This window comes from Miscanthus floridulus, chromosome 9 (genome assembly GCF_019320115.1).
Source record: "Miscanthus floridulus cultivar M001 chromosome 9, ASM1932011v1, whole genome shotgun sequence".
Lineage (NCBI taxonomy): Eukaryota > Viridiplantae > Streptophyta > Magnoliopsida > Poales > Poaceae > Miscanthus > Miscanthus floridulus.
Genome location: NC_089588.1, coordinates 97,855,349 through 97,869,100, shown reverse-complemented (window position 1 = coordinate 97,869,100; position 13,752 = coordinate 97,855,349). Strand labels below are relative to the sequence as shown.

General features: G+C 43.3%; 1 protein-coding gene across 1 annotated transcript; it reads right to left on the bottom strand.

The window, feature by feature from the left end:
• Nucleotides 1-448: 448 nt before the first annotated feature.
• LOC136482447 (9-beta-pimara-7,15-diene oxidase-like) lies at nt 449-2,573 on the bottom strand. The gene is made up of 2 exons (XM_066479658.1): nt 1,657-2,573; nt 449-1,473 (listed from the first exon to the last, which is right to left on the bottom strand). The coding sequence occupies exons 1-2, from the start codon at nt 2,554-2,556 to the stop codon at nt 847-849; spliced, it is 1,527 nt and encodes a 508-aa protein (XP_066335755.1). The 5' UTR covers nt 2,557-2,573; the 3' UTR covers nt 449-846.
• Nucleotides 2,574-13,752: the final 11,179 nt, after the last annotated feature.

Sequence of the window (13,752 nt, the reverse complement as noted above, 5' to 3'; positions counted from 1 at the left end):
GCAACAAACATATCAAATTAAACTATAAATATTCAAGAAAATAAAAATTTGCAATGTTTAAATGTAAACGACAACCTAGCTAATTATGTCTTAGAGAATTATAAAGTCATTTAGTTTATTTAGTGTTTTCTACTCACAACACAAAATGAAAATTGTGGGATGTGACATAGTTCATCAATCGCCAAAACTATATTTACTCCATAAAAGTGCCAGGATGTGTTCAACCGCCTCTAAAAATAAAATGGTGAATCCTAAAAAATCATTTTTATTGTAGTGCTCGGTGTCTTAAATCGGGAACAAATCGTTTATCAGGATTGCTTTATGGCAAATCAAATTGTACTTGTACTAGGACACAAGAGAGTTGTGCTATTATGACTTATAATGCTATTAAAATTCGATTACATAATTCCTACCAAGAATAGGACTCCTACTTGCGTGTATAGGGCCTTGGAGAGGACTTTCTAAATAGGAGGATCATCCAAGACTTGTATTGGTGCAAGCTGGTTGTGTCATACCTGCAATATATCCTCTTAAAGATTCGAGAATTGTTGCTCATAATTAGGGTATAAGATTCTAGTAAGAACATATACAGTACACAATATTATGAAACTCCGACAGGCATGTCTGCATCCATACTTCACCATCGCTCAAATAAACCAAAATTACAATAACACAAACATACAGTTTAGGTCTTGTTTGGATGTAGTCGGATTCGCATCAATCCACGTGTGTTCGGGTGGATTGGAGTAGAACTTGAACTAAATTCCACCCCAACCCACTCGAACACATGTGGACTGAGGCAAATCCGATAACATCCAAACAAGGCCTTAAGGATTTTAATAATATTCAAATTTCCATAGCATGCTCGTAAGGCGTTGCCACAAGCCGCAGCTGGTTTGTTCTCCTTGCTGTTGCTCCAACTGTGGTGTCCATGTCAAGCTCCTCAGACCGGATTCCAGCCGGAAGGCTCCAATCAAAGTAGTACAGGAGCCGCACCACAATAAGCTCTAGGGTCGCCAGTCCGAAGCCCATGCCAGGACACATCCTCCTCCCACCACCGAATGGCAAGTACTCAAGCTGCGTTCCCTTGTAATCCGCTGCAGTTGCTAGGAACCTCTCAGGCTTGAACTCGTCAGGGTCATCCCAATGCTTGGGGCTTCTGGCCATAGCCCACGCGTTGATTATCACTCTGGTACCTTTGGACACCTCGAACCCAGCGACGTTGCAGGTTTCGCGGCAGAGGCGGGGGAGCAGCAGCGGTATGGATGGGTGCAGCCTCAGTGTCTCCTTGATCACCATGCCGGTGTAGTTCAGGCCGCCCAGGAGCGACTCCTGGTCGCCTGGATTCTTGTTGTTGAGTGCTTCCCGCACCTCTGCTTGCGCCTTTGCCATTGCTTCCGGGTTCCTCATGAGTTCAGACATGACCCACTCGGCCGTAGATGAAGTTGTCTCGGTGCCTCCTATGAATAAATCCTAGATCGATCGAGCACAAGCAGTAAGAGGATACATGCATATACGTCGAAGGGAAGAAAGAAGTGAAAGAACAGATATGAGAACACTAGCTACTGCTCCTCGGTTAATGAGATCGAACACTAGTGAATGATTAGAAGATTCCGTTCAAATCAAATTAAGAGAAGGGAGAGCAACAACACTTACAGTAATGACTGTTTTGATGTGTGTAATGTTGAACGGGAACTCGAACTCCTCTTCATCTTTGATTCTAAGCATGATGCTCAGAATGTCATCTCCGTCCTCAGCATTCTTTACCTTCCGCCTCGCCTCGCATGCCTCAATGATCTGGCCCAACACCTGGTCGAGCTGCTCATGCACCATCTGCAGCCGGCGTCGCATCCCTGTGGCGACGTCCAAGAACCACAAGGACGGGAAGAGGTCGGAGACGCAGAAACCCGAGCAGTCGCTCAGTACGACGGCCATCACTGACAGGAATTTCTCCTTGTGCTCGCTGCTGAAGCGATCGCCGAAGGTCGCCAGCCCAGTGATGGAGTTAGAACACGACACCAGCAGGCTGCCGAGGTTGAATGGCTCGCCGGCGCCGGATGAACGGCGGATCTCCCTGACGAGGGACATGGTTTCGCTGTCCCTGATGGGCGCGAGCTGCTTCACCTTGCGCGTGCTGAGGAGCTCCATCGTGCACAGCTTGCGCAGCACCCTCCAGTAGGCCCCGTAAGGAGCGAAGGCAAAGTCGTGGCCTCCATAGCCGATTATCTCCACGGAGAGCAGGTGCGGGCGCGACGCGAAGTTGATGTCCTGGTCCCGGAGCACCACCTGCGCGACCTCCGGCGAGGAGACCACCACTGTGTCCGTCTGCCCCAGCCGGAGGTACATCACCGGGCCATATTTCTCGGCGAGGTCGCGGAGAGTGGCCTGCGGCTGTGAGGTGAGCAGGTGGTGGATGCTTCCGATGAAGGGGAGGGCCCATGGGCCAGGGGGGAGCTTCTTCTTCGATTTGGCTCCAGTTTTGTGGCTAAGAGATGATACAAGGATAGTCACAGAGATGAGGAACAAGAAGAGGAGTAGGACACTTGTGCTTAGCATTGTCGATCAACGATGAGCACTTGGCTTGCTTTGCTTGCCTGTCTGCCTGATATAGTAGATATATATAGATGATAGAACCACTAGTGTGCTTAGGATTTCTACTTCTTTCGGTTAATTTAATGTAGTGACGTCCCAGTGTTTAGACTTTTTGAAAACTCTAGTGGTACCCACCTCCAGCGCGCGGACTGTTAAAACCTGGCTGGGTGGTTGGAGAACAGACACGGTTAGAAATCATCCGTGTCTCCAGAAATACCTAGAGAACTTTAGAGGCTGTGCATATATTTATTTATGGAGGTAGTGCAAAACGACCGGTCTCTAAAATTGATTCACAGAGATAGGCCTCTTAAGAGGTTCTCCTCTAAAAATAGACCGAGGCCCGTGTTGAAACATTATTATAACAACTATTGTCGGATCAATATTGATGATTTAATTTTGAACACTGTTTTTATATAAAACAATATTTCTACACATTTATTTATTTGATATAACATATTCAACATCTTTAGTGCTTTTGACTAAACATGTGGAGAGAAAAATTAATTACAACAACTAGATTTAAAGTTGAAAGCTACGTTATACATTCATGATGTCATGAAAAAAGGATGCAGTAAGAGCTAATATAACTAATGCGATTGTGTAAACAGCATAAAGCAACCCGTGAATATATATCAAATTATCCACCATACTATTAAGAAACATGATCTAACGTAAACTTAAATTTGCTTCTAATTATCCCACCTGCTATTATGATAGATAATACAAGTAACCCCTTAAATTTGCATCTAAAATACTACTCCCCCCATTTTAAATTATCAGACGTTTTGGCTTTTTTAGATACGTAGTTTTTGCTATGCACTTAGATATATACTACGTCTAAATACATAGCAAAAATAATGTATCTACAAAAGTCAAAACTTCTTATAATTTAGAACAGAGGGAGTACTTCTGACATTATTAAATAAACTAAAACCCTCAAATTTAATTTACTAAATCATTAGCATATTCTATTACAAATTTTTTAAAGAACCATAAAATATGTACATATGTTTCAAAATTACCTACTTATATTAATATTAATGTCACTACTACAAATTTAGACATCACTGCCGGCCTCATCACTGTCGGATTCGTGAGAACCGGCACTGATGTACGCTTCCGAGCTTGAGGCTGGGCTAAAACCGACACTGAAGGACCACATCACTGCCGGTTATTAATTCAAACCGACAGTAATATCTATTTACTGTCGGTTGAATTACGGAACCGGCACTGATGCATACTCCCGGACCCGAAAATTTTATTCATCCCCGTTAACTCTGCACGCCTCCCAACTCTATCTGCCGCTCCAACTCCCCCTCCCAACACCACGCCTCCTCACACCACACCACGGCAACACCATGCCTCCACTCCACACCACGCCTCCACACCACACCGCGCGGTCGTGCGGGGACCGGTGCGAGCACAGCTGTCGCCAGAGTTGACGTAGAGATGGAGGGGGAGGAGTGCCGCCGTGGGGAGGCCAGATCCGGCGTCCACGCCACCGGATCCGGCCTCCACGCTGCCGCCGGAGTAGGGGGAGGAGCGCTGCCGTGGGGAGGCCGGATCCGACCTCCACACCACCGGATCCAGCCTCCACGCCACTACCGGAGTTGGAGTCCACGCTGCTGCCGGAGTTGAAGGGGGAGGAGCGCCGCCGTGGGGAGAGGGCCACCGCCGCCGCTCGCCTGCGCCCGGATCCGACGGTGAGGGCGAGGAGGAGTCCGGATCCGTCCTCCCCGCCACTGGATTCGGCTTCCCCGCCGCCAGATCCGGCCTCCTTGCCCGCATCGCCTGAGGGAGAGAGGGAGGGGAGAGGGCCGTCGCGCCGGAGGGGAGGAGGGGCACGCCCGCCGAAGGAGGAGGAGGCAACCGCGCGCGCCCGCCGGAGAAGGAGGAGGCAGCCGCACTGTGTCTCCGCACTGTGTCTCTCTGCACGATAATGTTGTGTGAATCAATTTGCTCCTTTTTCTGTGATGTAAGAATAGATTTTGTGGATGGGTTGATTTGTGATGTGTTGAACCCTTCTCCTTCGTCTGCGATGCACGAATCGATTTGTGGATGAGTTTTCTGATGTGTTGAATCTGTCCTTTATCTGTGATGTATGAATTTTTTTCTTGGATGAATGCTTGATGTAGTGGCGGTGGTAGCCAGCGAGCATGGTGGCGGTAACGAGCATGCTCCAGCCAGCATGCTTGTTGGATTGCTTTTTTTTTGTTTTTCTAAATCTTATCACTGCCGGGTGAAGCTCTGGCGGCAGTAGCCAGCGAGCATCACTGCCGACATGCCACTGCCGGTTCAAAATCCGGCAGTGAAGGCCGATTTTGAACCGGCAGTGATGTCGATAACTGGGGTAGTGTGTAATAAAATATAATTAAAGTAACATACATGTTGTGTCATCATATAGATTATGAAGACATACAAGCATGAGAAATAAATATTATATGTTATGTTTCTGTAACCATGAAAAATATTTCGCAGTCGACTCATAGACTAATGGTACTAACAAATTATTTAAAATTATATTAATAAAAATGACATATAATTTATATAAGCTTTCAGTTTTGATATATTTATAGATTTTAACAAAAATATTTGACATGCATATATTGATAGTATAATCATTATTGCACATATAACTCTCTGATTGGAAAATACAAACATCGTATTGAGAAGTGGGGGAGGTTAGTGTAGACCAAAGAGGACTATATCTTGTTGGCCTTTGAAATTCTTTTAGAGCAAACTGTCATTATAAGACATAAATATTAATATCCTCTTGAGTTTAGTACCGCTACTATTGACACTAATGGTGGCACATAGATGAAATCGCAAGTGCACGGCTATCATAGTAGCTTTCACCTTGGAGTATTCTAGAGTATCGATTTCCATGGGGTTGTTCTGGTGGTGCTGGCGGTCAGACCGTGGATCTAGTCGGTTTGACCGCGGCCAGGTACTGCACGTAGAAGTTTTCAAATCTTTGGGCACTTTTCTGGAGGTCTGATGTGGCAAGGTACCGGAGAGAGGGGCTCTATTGTGGGCCTTGGGCATGTTGGGTAGTACCGCGCGGTTAGACCATGGCCGTGGTTGGTTTGACCGCCAGCGCATGGAAAGTGCATGGGAAGAGCTATTTTTGTTTGAACTCGTTGGCGCTTTCTCCGGTTGTGCTCAAAGGAGAGCATTGGAAGTTTTGGAGGTTGCTAGAACCTTCTTCAGAAGGTTGGGGAAGGCACCAGAATCTTCTCGTGGTAGCACTAGAGAAAGACTAGACATTACGCTTGGAGTTTTGAGCAATGAAGAGATAGCCATTGGCGGGCTGTCAATAGCCGTTGCGCCACGGTGGTCTGACCGCTAGGGTGCCGTGGTCTGATCACAAGTCGAACACGAGCCCATGGAAAACACCTAAACAGCTACTTGGCTTTCCCCCTCTATAAATAGAGGGGTGACCGGATATCGAGGTCTCTTGGCACTTTGGGAAAGTGATACACATCACGAGAGCCTCATTTCTTCCTCCCTGTCATTCATTTGCTTGTGAGCATTATCTCTGGAGAGTGGTTGAGTGATTCTAATTCGGTGGATTGGGCGATTGCATTGAGTGGCACTAGGTGATTGTGTTGCAAGCAGGTAATGCTGGTTACTCTTTGAGGTTTCCATGTCCTATATGGCTTGGAGATTGTGACTTCACGGAAGCTCGCAAGGAGATTGTGCAGTCCTCCGGATAAGGCAATGTACGGGGCTCTTGGGCTCATCCCCATTGGAGGTAGGTGAAGAGAGACTTTAGTAAAAGCTAGGCGTGGAGAGTGTCAATGTAGCACTTGGTTTTAAGAATAAAACCAGATACACACCATATGTGAGCCTAGGAAGTCAAATTTCACATATAGCTACAAATAAGGGTAATATCATAACACCATGCTTATTACATAGCATATTAGTATAAAGAATACAACCTCAGAGTATACACAGCGGAAAGACAACTCTGATCTTCAGGTGAAGACTCCACTTCCAAAAAGGACAACTGACTGGTTGATCACAAGCCTAATTCCTCCAAACTCTAACAATCTGGTACCCATCCGGGATTTTTTCAAAGATTTAAAAAGTAAAGCAAGCGTAAGTACATATCGTACTCAACAAATATAACATGGGGTTCATGAGGCTCAAAAGGCTGACACTGGTTTAACTGCGATTAGCTTTTAATTGTCATAATTTTAGCATAGGAGGAGCAACAAGTTTATCACAAAGCCCATATAAACACATGATCAGGTAAACATGAATAATGAATAGCATAAACAGTAATCATTAGTGAGCATTTTCATCATCAGTATCATCCGTGTTCATCATCTATTCCGTAAGGGTTCCAAGGCCGCTCGTGACCGTGAGCACGGCTGATAGATCAGTTTTACACTTTGTAGAGGTTGTACACTTTCAGTGTGAGTCGTGATTTAGCCTTTCGTCCAAGGTAGCTAATCTCTTGACCCACTTCTATGGAAGGTCGGCAGGGTTCACTATGAAGCCTATCAAAGGTTCGTCTAACAAGTTAGGGCTATTAGATTCACTAGGCAAACAGATGTTGAGCCCCCCTTCCCGATGGTACTGTAAGGAAAATAGACCCTAGGCCCATTTACTTTGGATTTTGGTGTTTGATGACCAACACAACCAAATTGGATTAATGAATTTGCAAGTAATTGTTTTGTAATTCAATAGGGTGCAAGACGTTACTTGGACGAAGGCAACATGATGATCCCACGATCAACACCATAAGCAAGACCCTAGAAACACAAGAAAAGACCCAAGATAGCAAGCAAAGTCCAAGCACGAAGATGAGAACCAAGCCGTATGCAAAATCACGAAGAAACGAGCTCGGTAAAAGTGACCGGATGCGGCCCTAGGAGGACCGGACGTGTCTGATCAGTTGCTTGACAACAGCAGGCGTCAGCGGCTGTTACCGGACACATGGACTTCACTGTTCATCATCACGGCAATGTTTTCAGCGTGATCAGATGCAGTGGCACTGGATGACTAGACGCACAAAGTGCAGCGTCCGATCGAGTCCAGAGAGGTTCTAGAGCGGCGCCATCATGACCGGACGCGTCTGATCAAGTGTGACTGGACTCGTCCCGGAGTCCGATCAACGCACACGCTTCAACGGTCGGGATGACTGGACGCGTCCGGTCAGGACGACAGCAGCGTTCGGTCAGTAGCAGAAAGCTGGGTTTCACCCCCAATGGCTACTTTCTCTATGGGGCTTATAAATAGACCCCCAACCGGCCATTTGTGTAGTGGAGAACTGAGAAAACATACCAAGGGTGTTGATACACAATTTTAGTGATCTCCACTTGCATAGTGCTTAGTGATTCATTAGGTGATTCGCGTAGGTGCTTTGCAAAGTGCGCTTATGCGCTTGCTCTAGGTTTAGGCCTAGTGTTTAGTGAGGTTTGCATACCTCTTACCACTTGGTGCTTGCGCGCACCATTGTTGTATATCAGAGGGGCTTGTAGTCTTGCGAGATCACACCAACTGCATTTGTGGTGTGGTCGCCACCGTGTACCGAATGGAACAAGGCCCACGGTGGTTCAGCCAGAAGCTTGATAGTGAAGACGGCGGGGAGCGGTCCGGGAGAGGCTTGCCGGAAGGCACACCAGAGACCCACTTGTGCATGAGGAAGGCCCGGGCTATCCACGGAGTTACCCAATCGGGAGCTTGGCCCTTGCAAGGGATTTTATACGAGGGGCTCCAACGAGGACTAGGGGGAAGCTTGCGTGCTTCTCGATACCTCGGTAAAAATACCAGAGTCATCGATGGGAGTTTGCATATCTCTACCTTACTCTTTAGCATCCATATGTACACTACAATCTTGGTTTGTGCTTTACTTTTCTAGCTTAGTGATAGGCTAGTTGAAAGGTTTGGAACCTTGGTTGCATAACTCTTTTGCAGTAGAGATAACAACACACTTAGCAAAACTGTAGTTGCACATCTAGATAGATTACTTCTTGCATAGGTTTTGACTAGGTGGAATTAGAGGCCATAGTTTAGAGTAGAATTTTAAGTTGCCTAATTCAACCCCCCCCCCTCTTAGGCATCATGGTCCCTTATAGGCATAATGACACGTAGCCTATACACAAGGGGACAAAGGCCGCACTATACCCGATTCGGCAAGCCATTCTTATGCCGATAAAGGTAACCACTAATAAGCTAGAAAAGGTCCTCATACTGAGCTAAAGCCAGAGCCATGTAGCCCTCACAGCTATACTATAAGTCCCGGATGATCACTTACAGATAAGTACTTAGGGAGAGGAATCTAGAGCACCATAAAAATAGCCTAATGCTCTAGCCCCCTTGTTCCATGTTGCTAAAAATCATCTTTTAGTGTTTATTGCATATACCATTAGTCAAGTTACAAGATCATGGCTTTAGTTTGAGCACTAGCATAATAGTACCCAATGCAATAACCCATAGGTGACAAGGAATCTAGGATATCAAATAGCTAGGAACATTACTATGGTTGCCAAGGTAGACAAATGCATATGATTAAAATGATATTAAGGTGAATTGGACAACAAGGAAGATCCCATGCTATACTTGCCTTAAACTTAGATCCTGTTTATACCAAAATTTGGAAAGAAGAAAGCGAGAACTCTAAGCTTCTAAGATTGTATCATCAAGGAATCGATCAGATGTGAATCAATATCGGCTAGTTTTAATGAAGAATCGGCTATTTTATAGATGACGTCAATGGACTATGTACGGATGGCGTCGGGGAAAAATATGCCGGACTCTACAAAAAGGAAAAGATTAGGGTCCAAGTTATTTCTAAGTTAGGAATGTTTTGTTTTATTCCAAGAATTGTAATGAGTCGTATTTGAGTAGGATTCATGTTCAGGTTCTGGGTATAAATATTGGACCCCGGCTATTATAAGAAAAAAAGAAACAACAATCAATCAATACAATTACTTTTTCAGCTTCATGCCAACCCTTAGGAATAGGAGTACTATAGATCTCGACGAGCTCTTCACCAAACAGGGCTGTATCGACTAATCGACCTCCGACTTGCTTGTGAGAACCATCATGACTTGTATTGTGCTTGTAACGCTGCATCAGCCGATTGATCTTTTACGAGTATAATATAAGTTAGTTATCGATCTGTATCGTAGTTTGTAAGGCTGCATCAGCTGATTGATCTCTTACAAATCATAATATAGATCAAAGTTATCGATCTTGTGTTAAATAACTTGTTATTTAATATAATATCACCAATTATCAAATCTTCTAAGATTAGTATGATTTTCCTTGCTGCTTTTGGTTGACTCACCAGTTATCGATCTTGTTGTAATTAATGTTTTATTAATTATAACAAATCATCTGATTGAGATAGAGATAGATCGGCATCATATCATCATAATTGGTCGTCTTCTAGTCTGGTCACACTTTGAATCTCATGATTGATGGCTTAATTTAGCTAGATTGGTTGTTTTATCTTTATTTCAATCAAACATAGTATGCATCCAAAGACATGTTTCAATCTTGAATAAACTCACTACCTAATGAGATCTAATCTAATGACACTACCACAGCTGCATCGACCCGGTCGAACCTCATTGGTAAGACTTTGGATTAGAGATTATTGATTAGTGGTTTTGTTCATCATCGAGATATGTACTCTGTTTGTCTGCTATGCAAGCATCGACTATTTTAGCCGATTCGCCTGTGCTTTCACACATATAGCGTGCTTTTCATAAACCTGTCAATATATTGATGGTTTTATGGATTCTTTGGTTTTAGTTTGTTATTATCATCATAGCTATATCGATCCAGTCGAACCTCACTGTTGATGGTAATAGATTAGATTCAGAGCGTTTGTAGATTCATTTGTACTAGACAGTCGATTTGTTCACATGTTATAGCCTTTCTTGTTAAACTTATCGGTTCAATGCTTTACACTGGTTATATCCATCTAACCGATGATGTTACTTATATCTAGGTGTATTGTACTTGTTATCATAAATCAATTATGACCCACGAGCATTACAGTCCTTAACAGTCAATTTCCCCTCGTATCGGCTATCTAGTCGATTCCCCTGTTTGGCTGCTCTCGAAGCAGCATACTTGGAATTATTTGCGCAACACCGGCATGTTTCACCCTAAATTACTAATAAGCTTTCTCTCCTTGTCAATTGCAGGTCAAATTAACTGGCACGCCTTTGGGATTTTTAGGATCGACTGGTCCTGTGTTGAAGCCAAGTAGATCTATAGGTTGACTTCGCTCAGATCGTCTGGCTTTCCATGTGTCAGGCGCATTGCCACGTTTTTGCGCCGTCACACATTTTGGCACGCCCGGTGGGACCACAATCGTCATGGCAGCTCACAACAACAGGGACATTCTTATGGTGCCTTAAGAAGACTTACCTGATGAGGATAAAGATGTCATTAGTAAAGCTATAGAGGAGTTTTAGAACAAGTGTTTGTTGTCCTACACCAAGACACGTGACAATAAAGTTGTTCAGAAATATCCACTACCATGAGTTTTGATGCATGGGTAGTCAGATACAAATGAAGCTGATGATATGCGTTTCTTTGTAGATGCTGTCAACAAATCTATTCATGATGCCATGTTGAATCATAATATAGCTTTCTTGAATACATTACACAATGCCATGATGGAGGTGTTTCATGGATATCCAATTGATCAGATTGGACCGGCTTATTACAACATTCCACATCTGTCGACTCAGAAGACTAATCAAGCCAGTACTAGCCATCAAGAAGCAGCACTAGCTGGCAAAGATGACGCCCAGGCAGTTCAGAGCTCATCTGAGCAAGTTTAGTGTACTACTAATCAAATACAGTATAATATTGGATCATTAGTGCACCATGTGCAACAGCCGATGGGGCAAGTTTAGAACCAAATGGTTAATTTTGGCACATCAGGCCAAATAACGCCATCGGCTCAAAAAAGAGCACCATCAGTTCTAAGAATTTCATAGAGATACAGATCCCAACATTTACAATCGGTGACTTCAAGCAGTAAATCAAAAAAGGACTCAACAGATAGAGATTCCACAAGGATATCATTATGGCACAAATTATAATACCCTTCATATGATTCCAAATCTAGGGTATCAAGGTATCCAAAATTTTAATCCGCAGATGAGTTAGCAATTGCAATGAAATCCAAATTCAAATGCCGATGAGTTGTTGCTCAAAGTAACTGAAATGATAAAGAATCAATTCAGTTTAAAACAAAAAGGGCAGACCTTTTTGTACAAACATCCACATCCAGAGTGGTATGATTTGGTTGCTCTTCCTAAAAATTATAGGCTTCCAGAATTTGCTAAGTTCACTGGTCAAGATAGTACAAGTATAATAGAACATGTTAGTTGGTATCTTACTCAGTTGGGTGAAGCATCATTGAAGAAGCTCATTGAGTTCGTTTCTTCTCTTTGTCCCTATCAGGACTAGCTTTCACCTGGTTTTCATCGTTACCAATTAATTCTATTGCCAATTGGACAGACCTAGAGAAGAAATTTCATACATATTTCTATACTGGGACAGGAGAAAGGAAAATCACAGATTTGATGACCATAAGGCAAAGAACTAATGAATCGGGTGCTGAGTTTCTTCAGAGGTTCCGAGAAACAAGAAATTTGTGCTTTTCATTGAATCTGACTGATGATCAGCTAGCTGCTTTGGCTATTCAAGGAATGTTGCCAACATGGAGAGAAAAACTTCTTGGGCAAGAGTTTGACAATTTAGGTCAATTGGCTCAACGGGTGGCAGCACTTAATAGCCAATTCTAGAATATGTAGAGAGATACCCGATTCTAGAAGAATGCCGCAATTGCTGAAGCTTTTAATCCGTATTTAGTTGATGATGATGGTGAGGATGATGAAGATGAGGAGATTGCTACAGCTAAATGGAATTGGTGTAAGAAAGTAGTGATGGTGCCAAATCAGACAAGCTCTTTGATTTCTTGCTTTAGAAAGGATAGATCAAATTGCCCGCCAAGCATGCTATATTACCTCCTAATCAGTTGAAGAATAAGAAGTTCTACAAATTTCATAACACTACTTCTCATTCTACTAATGAGTGTAGAATTTTCTGGCAACAGATATAGAGGGCTATTCAGCAAGGGAAGCTTAAATTTGATACACCTCGGAAGATCAAAGTTGATGATAATCCTTTCCCAAGAGATCAGAATATGGTTGATGCTAAGTTACTCAAAGGGAAGACTAAAGTTCTAACATCAACTAGGGCAAAAGAAAACTAGAATAGTTGATCCAGAGATGCAAATATTAGCTGATGAATATAGAGAAATTAAAAGGCGTCGTGACCAACAGAAGAGCTGATATGAGCAAGGAGAGATGTCAAGGAATGGGGTGATGAGGCCATGTGTTACATCTCAAATTTTGTTGAATAAATGGCAACGACAGAAGGAAAAGGATTATCAGCATTTGTTAGAAGAGAAAGAATATCAGCGTCAACAAGAAAAGGAGAGGTATGAAAGAGAACAAGCTGAATCACATTGGAATTGTCCTTTTTCAGACATTGTTGGAATGAAGGTTTGAAATTGCCTACTAGAAATAATTGCCCAGAGTGTAGTGAACAATATTGGGAGTTTAGGCAATCTCAAGCCAACCGCCGGTCTATCCATGCTCGAATTGAGTATCATCATGATAATATGGATCAGCGCTTAAAAATAGAAGTGTTAATGATCAGCTTGAGAAGTGAGTTGTTGATCAAAATTGGGCTAATTATGAAGAAGAAGGTGATGAGGAAGAGTATGTTTGGCAGGAAGGGCAATGGTGTCCAGGAGGTTTAACAAGAAGTCAGAAAAGAAGGGTACAACGCCTAAGGAATGGGGAGTTAGAACAGGCTTAGAAATTTGGTAAACCTCAAGTATGGCGTGCTAAACAAACAACCGATAAGGGTCAACCATCGGCTAATATTCAAATGACTTTTCTTTTGCCGTCAAAACTTAGAGCTCCAGTAGATCAAGAAGTCTATTCAGATTTTAATGAATTGAAATATAAGGAGATGGTTGCTAAATTGATAGTGATACAACAAGCTTTATTTGATAAGCCAGTCAAGCATCGACACTTGAAGGCTTTATATGTGAAAGGTTTTGTTGATGGGAAGCCGATGAGCAAAATGTTGGTGGATGGAGGTGCTTCT